The 14,502-nt window shown below is 47.1% G+C and overlaps 1 protein-coding gene across 3 annotated transcripts in view; it reads left to right on the forward strand.

Annotated features, from left to right (window-relative positions):
• Positions 1-14,502, forward strand: part of SLC17A8 (solute carrier family 17 member 8) — a 55,464-nt gene that overhangs the window by 3,273 nt on the left and 37,689 nt on the right. For 2 of the 3 annotated variants that reach the window (XM_025438721.3, XM_025438722.3), the window contains exon 1: positions 8,051-8,320. The exons of the other annotated variant lie outside the window; for it this stretch is intronic. In XM_025438721.3, the coding sequence (XP_025294506.1) occupies positions 8,220-8,320 (101 nt within the window). In that variant the 5' untranslated portion in view covers positions 8,051-8,219. Of the gene's footprint in view, positions 1-8,050; positions 8,321-14,502 lie in introns of those variants that run through there. 3 annotated transcript variants of the gene reach the window in all.

The following is a 14,502-nucleotide window of genomic DNA, read 5'->3' on the forward strand; positions in this document are numbered from 1 at the left end:
TTTCATGGGGGAAAAATTAATGACAACCTAATATTTAGGCAGTTCCAATGGTGAACCAAAAATAGAATTTGATATGTTTTCAGGGCGTCTCTATATGCTTGCAAAGTCTATGGAGATGTAGTTTACATAACATGGGCATAAAATTATATTCCTAAAATTCAGGAATGGAGAGCTAAGCTAACTGAATTCTAGTAGCCCAGTCACTGCTGAAATGGAACAGGGCTAATGAACAATGCTTTATTGATGGCCCTGATGCTTCAGCAGCAGCACGGTGTAATGAACACTTCTAATCAGAAAGGTTTACATCCTGACTCTACCACAAACCATGACTTCGGACAAGTTCTTGCGCTTCGGCCTCAGTTTCCCTATTTGTAAGATGGAGGTAATATCTCTTTGGTTGTTCTACTTTGTGTATGTGCATTATCCTTTGACTTGGTGAGAATACATCAGTATCAGGAAACTGATATCAACTCATACGTCAGAAAAGACATATGAGGAAGCGATTACTGTATAAATGGGTGAAAGGTTCCTGCTAGCCTTGGAAGGGTGGGTAGTGACGACCTCGGTCCAGGGCCTAGGACATAGGACTTCAGTGTTCTATGTCGATTTCTCTTGACACTACTCGTTGGCCCTACTTTTCAGTGGAACTTTTCTTTCTTTCTTTCTTTCTTTCTTTCTTTCTTTCTTTCTTTCTTTCTTTCTTTCTTTCTTTCTTTCTTCTTTCTTTCTTTCTTTCTTTCTTTCTTCTTAAGATTTTATTTATTTATTTATTCATGAGAGATACAGAGAGAGAGAGGCAGAGACACAAGCAGAGGGAGAAGCAGGCTCCATGCAGGGAGCCTGATGAAGGACTCGATCCCGGGACTCCAGGATCATGGCCTGAGCCGAAGGCAGACGCTCAACCACTGAGCCACCCAGGCGTTCAGTGGAACTTTTCAATGAAAGCCAACAGCTTGGTGTGTAATTTTAAAAACCAGCACCCAGTTTTATTTATTTCTCAAATTTCCACAGTAGCTGCACAGGCTTTCCTATAGTTCGATGCTCAGTGATGTTTTTTTTTCCCCTATTTATTTATTTTTAAAGATTTTCTTTATTTGAGAGAGAGAGAGCACATGAGCAGGGGTGGAGAGGGGCAGGGAGAGTGGAAGAAGCCCTCTACCCGCTGAGCAGGGAGCCTGACCCAGCTCGGTCCCAGGTCATGACCCAGGCCCAAGGCAGATGCTAACCCACTGAGCCCCCCCAGGAGGCCCTCAGGGATGCCTTTAAAGGCACAAAGATTTTGAGGACACCTTTCCTAAGTCCTGTTAAATGCAGTCTCCAGCACTCGGTGGTAGGATTATAGGATCTCAGTGTGTCCTGCTGACCTTGGTGTTACAAACTCAGGAAATGGGTGTAAGGATCCACCCCCAGGCCTCCACATTGTACCCGTCAGGTCACCTTGGGCAAAGTTGGGTCTTGCTCTTTGCTCCTTGTGCCACAAGGTGGTTGTGAGACTCAGACGAGATACTGGAAACTACTTTGCATGCATCCAACCTTGGCTGTTAATAAACAGATAAACGGTAAACATGGCTGCGTGTTGAAAAAAGATCATTTCATATACATTATGATTAGTACTAATGATAGTCATCAACAACAGAATTCCAAATTTTATTTTATTTATTTTTAAAATTTTTACTTGTTTATTCATGAGCGACACAGAGAAAGAGGCAGAGACACAGGCAGGGAGAAGCAGGCTCCATGCAGGGAACCCGATGTGGGACTCCGTCCCAGGGCTCCAGGATTACGCCCTGGGCCGAAGGCAGATGCGCAACTGCTGAGCCACCCAGGTGCCCCAGAATTTCAAATTTTAAAAGGTTGAGAGAAGTCCTAGAAAAAAAATGGACAGTTTTATGCAGGTCTCCGTATGTGCTAGAAGACAGGTAGGAGTTGTGCAGAGTTGGGGTGGAGGAAGGAATTGGCTGGAAATGCTGGCACAGAATTCAGGAGAGAAGGGGCCTCAGGATGATTGGTTTTCTCCATTACCTTTGTTTCCTTATGAAGTTTCTCATCCAAAAGGGTGAGTGATTTGGTCATGAGCTCTAGGCCTGGGTAAAATTCTCCACCTAACACTTCGATCAGGTTTGATGGGATTATGCTCTTGGATAATTATCTTTGGGGTGTTTGGGATTCGTTTGCTTAGTCCCTCTCAACCCCCCAGCGTAGGCTGGAATATCTTGGCTCAAAACCAGCCCATGAGCTCTGCTCTTTTCACTGTTGGCGACAAGCATCCTACCTGTCGTTTCCCTGGCTGGTCAGGCCTGCAGGTAGGGTGCGGGCCGGGCCGTCCTGGAGGCACAGGATTTGGGTTTTAACTCCTCGCAGGAGTCAAAGGCTGTATCAGCCAGGAGCAGAATCTGTTTTTAGCTACAGAAAGTCAGTTTGCTTATAGTTTGCTTATAGTGGTGCGGGTGTTTCACGAAACCCGAGGGTAGAAGGACCACTGGGTCCAGACACAGGACCTGGGCGCCCTTACAAGCAGAGACCAGCTCACCCCGTGAAGCCTCGTTCCGCTCCGTCGCCCTGCGCCGGGCGGTGTACCCGGGCCTGCGGTCGGCGGGGGAGCGTGGCCGCACCGGGGCCCGCAAGCCAACCCGCGGTCTTCCGGCGCCAGCGTAAAGTTACCGGGCGACTCTGGCATCTGAGGCCTCGGAGCGGTCCAGGAGCCCGCCCCGGGCCTCCGGCAGTGGGCGCGGACGTGGGGCCTGCAGTGCACGCGGAGGCCCATCGCCGTGCAAGCGATGATGTTCCCCCACAATGCAGGATGCCGTGGTCTGGATGAGGATTTCTTTTCTTTCTTTTTCTTTTTCTTTTCTTCTTCTTCTTTTTTTTTTTTTTAAATAGATTTTATTTATTTGAGAAAAAGAATGAGAGAGAGCATCAGCAGTGGGGAGAGGGAGAAGCAGGCTCTCTGCTGAGCAGGGACCCGATCCCAGGACCCCGGGATCATGACCTGAGCCGAAGGCAGACGCTTAACCCACTGAGCAACCCCCCTCCCCCCCGGTGCCCCCGGGGACAAGTGTTTCTAAAGATGTCTTAGTTAATATTTTCTCCAAGGGAGGAGACTTTTTTGGTTCAGGAGGCTAGGAAGTCATCTAATGCATGGTGATGGCTGGAATCTGTTCTAACAAACCTTCAGTGTGTGCATCCCCAAGCAGGTGGGAACTAGAGTTTCCTGGCCCTTGGGGCCTCCGCTCCCCATGTTGTGCCATCTGGAGATGGGGACCCCATGTTTAACAGCTCATTGGGCAAACCTCAAGAGCACCACTCCGGCCCTGGTTCTACCACAGGGCCCACCCCAGGTTCCCTCAGGTGGCGTGTTTTCCCTGGTAAGTCTGTTCCCACGTATTTTTCCCCTCCTGTTTACCTCACTGTGTCACCCCTGAGAAGTGGCACTGCCGTGTCCCTCACCTAGGAAGCCTCTCCCACGCCCTGTCAGCAAGCCAGGGAGGTGACCCTGCCCGTAACGCCATACGGGGCACTCACTACGATACACGGGCTCGTCCTCTGGTTGGTTTGTCTCTTCAAAAGCCATAGCACATCTCAACCTTTCGCTGTGCCCCCACAGGGCCGCCACCTCATAGGCCTTCAAGAGAAACAACAGATCAATACATAAAATGAGCCTCAATTCTTTAAAAGTCTGGCTTTATGTTTCCTTGTGTCTCGTATCAACAGTCCTAGTGTGGGAGCTAAAAGGACAGGCTCAGATGCCAGACCGCCTGGGTCCATCTCCCATCTGTTCAGTGTCTTTGCTGTGTGCACTTAAGCAAGTTAACCTCTCTGCGCCTCAGTTTCCTCATCTGTAGGGGGCATGATAATGATACCTACCTCAAACAGTCATTAGTTGAGGGCTCAAAGTCTGACACCCAGAAACTACTCCTCAAATGTTAGTTATTACCATTATCAATCGTCTCAATCACCGCCAAGAGACTTTTGTAGACTTAAGTGTGTTTTGTGAGCAATATGAAGGCCACTTCTTCAGGAATGGTTAGTGTTGTCACCAGCCGTGACCCTTCAGAAAGAGGTTCATGTGGTCTTTGTCTGGAAGCACCTCCACTGTGTGCCCTAAGATGTGAGCAACCCAACAACATCTGGAGACTGAGAAGTGGGCCCAAAGTTCTACTAGGGGATGCTTTCTATAGCAAGACAGTGTGCTTATCCTATGGTGATTAGATTCGCTTTTGATGAACAAGTGGGCTTTTTGGGAAACAGGTGGAGTGATGAGATGCATAATGTCCTGTGGTCTGAGCATCCTTAGCCTTTGGGGGTTTGTGGGTGGCAAGGTGGGTGGCCAAAAATTATCCTTTGAGGAACACAGGGCTGGCAGGAATTTTTGCAGAAACCGACAAGCCACTCCTAGAATTTATATGGAAATATAAAAGACTTAGAATAGCCAAAACACAAATTTAAAAAAATAAAATAAAATTGGAGGAATTTTATTTCCCAATTTCAAAACTTACCATTAAGCCACAGTTAGGACAGTGTGTCCTGGCCTAAGGATAGACATGAAGATCAATAGAAAGAATTGGCAGTCTAGAAATAAATCTTTATGTTCAACTGATTTTTTGATGACAAGGTGCCAAGGCAATTAATCCAGGATAGCCTTTCTAACAAACTGTGCTGGGACAACTGGATATCCACACAGGAAATGATGATGAATTTCAATGTGTACCTCACTCCATATATAAATATGAACTCAGAATTATCATGGACTTAAATAGAAGAGCTGAAACAATAAAACCTGTAGAGGAAAAAAAGAGAAAATCTTCAAGACTTTACATTAGCCAAAGATTATTTTGAAGTTTGAACAGAAGCACAGTGTGTAAAAGAAAAAACTGAAATTGGACTTGATCAAAATCAAACATTTTTGGGCTTCAAAATATAGCATGAAGAAAATGAAAAGACAAATGGCAGGCCAAGAGAAAATATTTGCAAAACGCATCATCTGAAAAGGGTTGAAAACATGTACGTTTCAATAACAAGACCAGAATCTCATTTAAAAAAATGTTTAAAATACCTGAATAGAAATTTCACCAAAAAAGAGATAAAAATGGCTAAATAAGCACATGAAAAGGTGGTCAGTGTCATTAGTCATCAGGGAAATGCAAATTAAAACCACAATGAGACACCACTTCTTTTTTTTTCTTTTTATTTTTTATTTATGATAGTCACACACAGAGAGAGAGAGAGGCAGAGACACAGGCAGAGGGAGAAGCAGGCTCCATGCACCGGGAGCCCGACGTGGGATTCGATCCCGGGTCTCCAGGATCGCGCCCTGGGCCAAAGGCAGGCGCTAAACCGCTGCGCCACCCAGGGATCGTGAGACACCATTTAAAAACCTACTTAGAATGTTCATACTAAAAAGTTGGCAGACATTGAGGAGGGTGGGCGGAAACGGGAGCCCTCATATGGACTGCTGGGGGGATATAAAATCGCGCAGCCACTTTAATTTTGCAGTGTCTTAAAAAGTTAAACATATACTGAAAATATGACCCAGCAATTTCACTCCTGGTGTTTCCCCAAGGGAAATGAAGAGATACATCCATGCAAAGACTTGGCGTGGGCAGATTCTTGACCGTTTTATGCATAATAACTAGAGATCGGAAATAACCTAAATGTCCATCAACGGGTCAATGGATAGACATCATGTGGTAAGTCTATGTATTGAAATATTCCACACAGAAGAAAAAAAAGAAGGAACAAACTACTGATGTGAGCTGTGATGTGAACAAACCTCAAAATTTTATACTAAGTGAAGGAAGTCAGACACAGGAGAGCATATATTGAATGATCCCATTTATATGAAGTGTCCAGAGAAGACAAAACCACATGTAGGGAAAGAAGATTGATGGTACCCTGGGGCTGGGGGTGGGATTGGGAGATGGGAATTAACACGGACTCTAGAGGGTGTTTTGGGGGCGATAGACATGTTATGTTCTATCTGCTTGGTGATTTAGCTTCAGCACACAATACCCGTCATTATTGCACAACTTGGTAAATTTACTAAAAATCACGTCTGCTTGGAAGGGTGACCTCTAGAATATACAAAATATTCCTCAGTAAAGTCAGAGGAGGCAGTGCAGAGGGGGTGGATAGAGATAGAAAGGGAGAGGAGAGAGATAGAAAGGCAGGTGAGAACCCCCGGAGCGAGGCTGTCTGGATCTGACACCTGGCAAGTCCAACATCTCTGCCTCAGTTTCCTGTTAGTGAAATTGAAAAAAACAATGAGTCACCAATCACAAAGCAGTGTTGGGAAGATTGTGGTAATACACGAAGTGTGCTCAATTTGGGCCATGGAGCTCGATAGGATATCGGCTATGATCATGATAATAGTTGTTATCGGCGGTGGTCTTCACTCTACCGAGGATCCAGTTCGGATTTGGATAATTTAGTTCAAATCTTGGAGGACAGGCCTGCAGCTGGCAGATGGCCGTGATCAGTCCTGTGGATGAGACTTGGGGGGGAACCTGAGAGCCTAAAGCGCAGGACTCATCAGGCCCGCGAAGCCTGCGAGGCTGGGGCGCTGGAGCCTTGTGGACAGAAGCTGTTTCTTCCCTGCAGCATCGTCGCCCCTGGGTGCCGGGGCCTCCTGGGGCACTGGGCAGGTGATTCGGAGGCATGGAGGAGGAGCACCCTGTCTGGGAGGGTCAGCAGAGGAACGGATGTCTGGGGGGGGGTTAGGAATCCCCTGATATTTTCGAGATGAAGGGTGTAGAGGGTTAGCGAGCAAGAGGGTACAAACCTGAGCAAATCCCAGAGGTGCGATGGAGCTCGAGGAAGGAGCAGAGTGATGAGAAACATGGCCAGGTTCCACGGAGGGCCTTCCGAGCCCCAGGAGATAATAATGAAGAACTTGGATTTTACTTCAGGACGATGAGGACCAGTGAAGAGATCCAAGCGGGTCCTCGGGCCGCTCAGGTACCGTCAGTCAGGGTGCTCTCAAGGGCTCCTGAGCATCTGCCCTGTTCTGGAGCTGGGGTGCCATCAGGGAGGGTGCTCCCGAGGGTCCCTGAGCATCTGCTCTGTTCAGGAGCTCTGGTGCCATCAGTGAGGGTGCTCCCGAGAGCACCTGGGCATCTGCTGTGTTCAGGAGCTGGGGGACCGTCAGTGAGAGTGCTCCCGCGGGCTCCTGTGCATTTTCCCTGTTCTGGAGCTTGGGGACCATTAGTCCCCAAGGGCACCTTATCAGTCCTGCTCTGTCCAGGAGAGACCATCAGGGAGGGTGCTCCCGAGGGCACCTGGGCATCTGCGCTGTTCAGGAGCTCGGGGACGTCAGTCAGGGTGCTCCCAAGAGCACCTGGGCATCTTCTCTGTTCAGGAGCTCTGGTGCCATCATAGTGCTCCCGAGGGCACCTGGGCATCTGCGCTGTTCAGGAGCCCCACCTCCTTTCCTTGCCTCTGGCAGGCAGCCCCCCCTCCCCCGAGGGCTAGTGTTCCCCCAGGGCCCACATGCACACTGGTGGGCGGTTAGAAACCTGTTTCCTGGCTCCCCTGAGGGCGTACGAGGCAGAGTGTGGCCGGAAGCCTGTCACTAAGGCTAGACCTCAGCGAAGCCTGGAGGGGAGAATGCTTCTCGCACCCCCCCACCCCCTGCCCCGGGGGGTCTGCTGCGGACAGCCCGTTAGCAGCCCCAGTGGCCAAGCCCCAGGGCCGAGGGGCAGGTGCCAGGTGGTTTGTACAGCGTCCCCTGGGAAAGGATCGCTCCGGGAGAGCGGGGCTGGGCCGAGGGAGGCGGGAGGGGGTGCGGCCAGAGGCAGCAGGGGAGGCTGGGGAGAGGCCGCGGAGGCTGCTGCGGGGCTCAGGACGCCCGGGGCTGGAACCGCGGCCTCTCCAGCTGCGCCCCAGGCAGGGAGCCGGGCGGCCGAGCCTGAGCGTGGCTGCGGCGCCGGAGCCACAGGCTGCTGCGGAGCCCGGGCTCCCGGCGCGAACTCCCAGTGCGCGCTCCTTGGCCTCTGGGGGGCGGGGGAGGGGGGGCGGTGGCTTAAAGGAGGGTGGGTCGGCTCCTCTAGGAAGATCTGGGCTGGCTCTGGGCTCCTCACTGATTTAAGCAGTTACCTTCATGAGATCTGACTTCGGGGTGCTCATCGAGGAGGAAGGCAGAGCGGTCCCCAGGCTGCAGATGAGAAAGGATGACAGTTTCTGAGACTTGACCAGCTCCTGGAGGGCCCTCTCACCTTTTCAAAATGCCTTTTAAAGCATTTGATACCTTCAAGGAAAAAATCCTGAAACCTGGAAAGGAAGGAGTGAAGAACGCCGTGGGAGATTCCTTGGGGATTTTACAAAGGTAAAGTTTGAATGCAAACTTAAGGTTTATTTCTGAGTAGTTTCATATCACCAATGTTTGAAAGACTTTGTTTCATATTTTAAAAGCCACATTTTTTTTTTTTTTTTCTAAAAGAGAGGGTAGGTCAGATTACACGGCTGCTGGAGCCCCTTCAGCTCCAATACACTGTGTCTGGAAGAAAGAACAAAGATCCATCGAAAGTATAGGGTTGAATTAGGAAAATAGCAAGACAGGCACTGTGCTTATACAGCAGTATTAGTACTTACTGGAGATGGTGATACTGCATATTGTGTGTTTGGCTTTGAATAAGAAAAGACAGAGGAAGAAAATAGTCCCTGTTAATTCAGTACTAATGACAAAATCAGGAACCCCTGGTACATGGCTATGCTTTTAGTTGAAATAATACTTAATGTTTCACTCTAAGTGAAAATTAGATATATGTGTTTGGTTTGCTCTATAAACTATATACAGTGGTTGCTGACTGTGTGGTTTTGAAAGAAAAGAATAGTTACACAATAGTTTGAAGAAAGTATCTTTAAAAATTTATATTTAGGTAAAAAAAAAAAACTTTACATGGCTATAGTGGGAAGATATTATGTATTATCATTAAAGTGAATGTTTTTGTCCAAACCAAAAAATAAATCTTTTTTAAAAGTAAAATACATTATTATTGGAAGGAGGGTTTGCCATAAATGAATGAATTGCTATGACATTTTAATTTGTGATTTTTTAAAAATAGACACAGCCTTTCTAGGTTTTAGAGATGAATTAATAAGCAGTCCTTACGTACGAGGTAAGATGACTTCTTTAAACCCTCTGATGTAGATAAATGTGAAAAATACTCTTGGTAATATTTTTATATATTTGAATGACTATTACTAATCCTGATGAATGAAAATGGCTTTGAACTTTTATATGTTATCCCTTACATTAAAAAACTTTAGCCTGCAGAGGACTATTTCTTGGCACACAGAGATTCATTCCATTCTTTGGGGTTTTCCAACATAGGGGCTCCTTTCGGGGTCAAATTTCCACTGTATCACTCTTGATGAGCTTTCATAGTAAGAGAACTGGGTTCGGCCCTTCATTAATGTAAAAGCTAAAAACACAAAGATTTCAATTAGACCTACACTGAATTATCATGTATGGATAAAAACCTAGTTGACAGCAGGACAAACCAGCCAAACATAGGAAATGATGATAATGACCTTTTCTTTTAAGAATGTTTGGGTTTTGTGTTGCGCACTCCCTGGGGAATGTCCATCTTCCTGTGGTGGCGTTCATTTGATTAAAAACAAAAAAGGACACCACAATGGTCTGATTGGCATATTCAGATATGATGACAAAGGACTCTGACAAAGTCAAGAACAAAAACCATGACTTTGGACTATAGTTGACCATAATCACCTTTATAATCACCAAACTCTGTGCCTTAGTTTATATCATATTTGACAAGGAAGCACTTAGAAATTTTCTTTCCGACATTAGGTGGACTTGCTTTTTTGAAATGGAGTCACTGTCTTTGGTAAGAGACTTATCCTAAGAGCCAGTTTTGTGATGTGTGATTAGATGACCCACTCAAAGATAATCTTTTGTTTGCCAGATCGGTTTGCTTTGACATATGACCAAATGTGTGATTTCCAAGTTGTACGACCTCAACCCAAAACTGAGTTATGTGTTTAAGATTCTGAATGGTTTCCTTGGAAGTAAATCCCAACACAATAGAAAAATCGCTAACAGAGCTTGAGATGCAGAAGACACTAAATGCATGTGTCTTAATGGTAGATGACTTGGGAAAAAACAAAGCCAAACTCAAACCCCTTCTTTCAGTGATCCTAGAAGGAAATTATTGGCAGAGGAAGGTTTAAAAAAAAAAAAAGGCATAGTTAACCAGCAATCCAAGTTGACCCTAAGCTCTGGGGGTCTTCGAGCCGAGCTCCAGAATAGGGCTCCTCTAGCGAGACCAAGTCTGCCGCATGCTTGGTATTCACCTTGTCTGTAAGATTTTTATACATAAAGTGCCTCACTCAGGGCCAGATCTGTAATGAACAGTCCCTCCCCTTGCTGATTTTTTTTTTTTTTTTACCAAAAACATCTAAACGGAATTCTTGGGGTGCTTTGGTCACAAAATTATTTATTTGAGAGACAGCATGGGCGTGTGTATGAGGTGGGGGAGAGGTGCAGAGGGGGAGGGAAAGGAGTGAGAGAGAGAATCTCAAGCAGGCTCCCAGCTTCATGTGGAACCCAACATGGGGCTCAGTCTCATGACCCTGAGATCCTGACCTTAGTGGAAACCAGGAGCTGGATGCCTAACGGAATGAGCCACCCAGGCCCTTCTGTTGGGGTGCTTTTTAAGTATTGAGGGCTCCTCGTGGTCGGGGGAGTGACAAGTGCATAAGAAACATCTGAAGTTAGCGCTTGGGGCTGATGACGGTCAGGCATCATTCCTGGAGAAGGGTCATTGATTAAAAAAAAAAAAAGCAGCTGAACAATTTTATTGGCTAAAAGTACAGCAATAGTTCAGAGGTGTAGGAAGCAAGACTATTCTCATGGATAGTCTACTAATGGGACATCTGATGCAGAAGGCATTACATCGGGAAGTTGCTATCTAGAAATTGGCACGCAGGTTTGTTCAACTTACACGACACCATAGGGTCATCAAATCACACTGGCACACGTTATCTGTTCTAGGCACCGCAAACACACTTAATTCTATTAAGCCCTATGGGGTGGGGACTGTTGTAGTTACCATTTTATTTTTATTTATTTTTAAATTTTTAAAAAAATTTTAAAAGATTTTATTTATTTATTCATGAGAGATGCAGAGAGAGGATCAGAGACACATGCAGAGGGAGAAGCAGGCTCCCTGTGGGGAGCTCGATGTGGGACTTGATCCCGGGACTCCAGGGTCATGCCCTGAGTGGAAGGTGGACCCTCCACCATGGAGTCCCCTAGGTCCCCCGGGCCACCAGCTTCTCCACGGGGCAGCCTAAGGCAGGACCCATGGGTTCTGTCGTTGTGTGTCTCCTGCTGTACCTGTTTTGCCATGAATTGAGTGTCTCGGTCTTTGGTGTTGCTCATCGGGATAGCGCGAGCCATGGGGGGCAAGGCTGACTCACACAGGGAGGGGGCAGTGAGGCAGCCCCAGGTGGGATGAAATGCTACCCTTTCTGGGTGCAAGGAGTGTGACATACACAATTTGCCCCCAAGAGCCGAGTGGGTCCCTTGAGGATAGGGCCGGGCATTGGACGTGGGGCTGGGGGTAAGAGGCTTGGTGAGGAACACCCCGCACCGCCTCTATGTCTGTCCCCCAGTTCCTGCACAGCCAGTGCCCCAGAACCGCCTGGGGAGAGCAGAGGGTGACCACCATCCACCAGCCGGGCCTGCTGTATACATCAGCTGCGGAGGGGTGGCTCTGTGCTGCGTGTCCACGAGCACCCTGAAGGGGTCCCTGCGTGTCCCACTCTTGTCCCTGCTCGGTGCTCAGCCTCACGTCTGGCAGCTCCTCTCAGTCAGGTTCTCCAAATACCACTGTGACCTGCTCGCCCTTGTCCTTGACCTTAAAGTGCTGCCCACCACCTCCCCAGCCGCCCAGTCCGTCCTCTGGCTCTGGCAGCTCCTGCCACCGTGTGAGGCCTGTGGGGGGACAGGCTGTCCTGCTCCTGCTGCCCTGTGAAGGGCCTGTGGTCCCTCAGGCTGCCCGAGGGTGCACTTAGCCCATGGGGTGATCCGCCCCATCTAGTAAATCTACAGAGCGTGTCTACTTTCTTTGAGCCTATTGATCCTTTTTTCCTATGATCTGCCGTAACAGGTCTGGCATCTTTCTTGAAAAATGGAAAAAGTTAAAGGGACATCTACTTACTGAATGATTCTCAATGGTTAATGTTGAAAGTGTGTCATGAATTTTTGTATTCCAGATCACGGACCTCAACATCTTAGCTAGAGGAGTAGAAGAGAGCGAACCTAATCCTCAGGAATTCATCCAAATGGTCCGTTATAACAGTTACTAAAACAATGAAATAGGCCTTTACTTTAGGTTTATTGGACAGTGAAGGCGGGGAGAGGAAGCGAGCCCCTGAACCCAAAGAAGAATATTCTTACAGCCTTGGTTATCCTGCCCTTGACATGAGTATGAGAGGCAAGAGGAACAACATTGGACGTGCTGATTAAATCATGACCTGACTCCTCCAGGTCCCCACCTTTAGCTTCTTATTCAGAGCGGGAAGTCCCTCAAGGTCAAGGTGAAAGGCAAAAGTCAGGGACAGTCCGATCTCCTTCAGTGATGGGCTCTGCTCAATTACCCACCCACCAGAAACGCTTGAGTCATTTTTTTTTTTTTTAAACACCGTAGTGGCTAATCTCTGCCCACAATGCAATAATGATTAGAAATCAGTACACAATTATTATTTTTTTTTTTTAAAGAGAGGTTGTCAGGCTCCTCTTGGCGTCCCTACTTTGAGCTTCTGAGGGCCACATGAATAGCCCATTAAAAGGCTTTTTTTGGCCTTTGCCAGGATGTTAAACCCTGTGTCATGTGCCCCTTGCATTATTTTTTTCCTAATTCGGTGTCAACCAAGTACCACAAATGTCACGGCTGATGTCTTTTTATTCTCTCACCATTCTGGAGGCCAGAAGTCCAAAATCAGTGGGTTGGTGGGACCACGCTCCCTGTGAGGCTCTGAAGGAGGATTTATCTTGGCCTCTTGCTTGCCGCTGGTGGCTGCTGGTAACCCTTGGCACTCCTTGGCGTGGAGACCCGCACGGTCACTCTAGTCTTTGCCTCTCTTGTCACACGGCTTTCCTTCCCGAGCTTCTGTGTCTGTGTTCAAATTCCCCTCTTTTTACAGGAACACCGGTCATTGGATACACACCCACCCTCATCCCGCAGGACCTTGTCTTAATGACATATGCAGAGACCCTATTTCTAAATCAAGTCATATTTACAGCTATCAGAGTTTAGGACCTGAACATATCTTTTTATTTTTATTTGGAAGCACTCTCCTGATTTTTAAACTCTGGAAATCAATCCAAATTCTAAAAAACCACACACACACACACACACACACACACACGTGTGCACCAAACCATACAGACAAGACATGTCTGTGGGCCCGACTGGCCTTTGAGCTGTCAGTTTGTCACCTGTAGCTCAGGTTTTTGGGATAAAAAAAGTCACAGAGACCAAATATTTTTATTTTCTTTTATTTTTTTCTCATTGTCCACCTTATCATTCCCTGATGAGGTGATAAGCATTGACTCTGCTTGAATGAGGGGACAGGAAAGGATAGAGTCACCAGGAGGAAAATAAAAACAGGTTAACACTTCAAAATCGGTGTGACTGTGCTAGGTGCTGGGATACTTGGTTCCTGACTTTGAACTTATCATATAGCCTACTGGAAGAGGAGATACTGGTTTTAAAAATTACAAAAAAAATATAGATAGTATCCCAGGATTGATAGGGTAGGAGTTGGGTTTTATTGAGATCTTTTTGAATTTGAGGTCTTGAGAGCTGCACTGATGAGATTGTATCTTAAATCCCCAAACCCTCTAGGAGTCAGATTTTAAGTAACCCCCCTTCTTTAAAAGTTACCATGTATTGATTATTTATCAAGTGCTAGGAATGATGTGAAGAGCCTTATTTATATACTTTACGTCATTACGCAGCTAATAAATGCCAGACTGAGCATCTGATGCAGGACTGTCTGATTCTAGGGCACATCTGTTCCCTCAGTCCTTCTTCAATTTTCCTTCTCCAGAACCTTTGAAAATGTCTGCCTAGGTGGAGCACCTGATATTTGGAAGGTGCCTTCTGGTTGGGTCCTGTGGCGCACGGGCAGGAGCAGGCTCGACATCAAATGTGGGCTGTAGCTAGGTGGCTCTTGGGCAGGTTGTTGATATGTACTGAGTCCCCCAAGCTGAAGAGAGGGGTAAATCCTACCTCTCAAGACTGTTCTGAGGGTGAAGAGAGATTATCTGTGTGTAAATATGTGCCTCTCGCAGCACCTGTGTGGAAGGTGGTCCGTATCCTTCAGTTCCCTTGCTTCTTCCTGTAGAGACGCCACTCAATGATGGCGTAAAAACCATTCTGGAGTAAAGGGGACTCTTCTGGAAGGGAAGTCAGAAGCCATAACCAGGTGCCAGAGACCGGGCCACTTGGCAGACATTTCTTTTCTTTTTTTCTT

Source organism: Canis lupus, chromosome 15 (assembly GCF_003254725.2).
Source record: "Canis lupus dingo isolate Sandy chromosome 15, ASM325472v2, whole genome shotgun sequence".
Taxonomy (NCBI): Eukaryota; Metazoa; Chordata; class Mammalia; order Carnivora; family Canidae; genus Canis; species Canis lupus.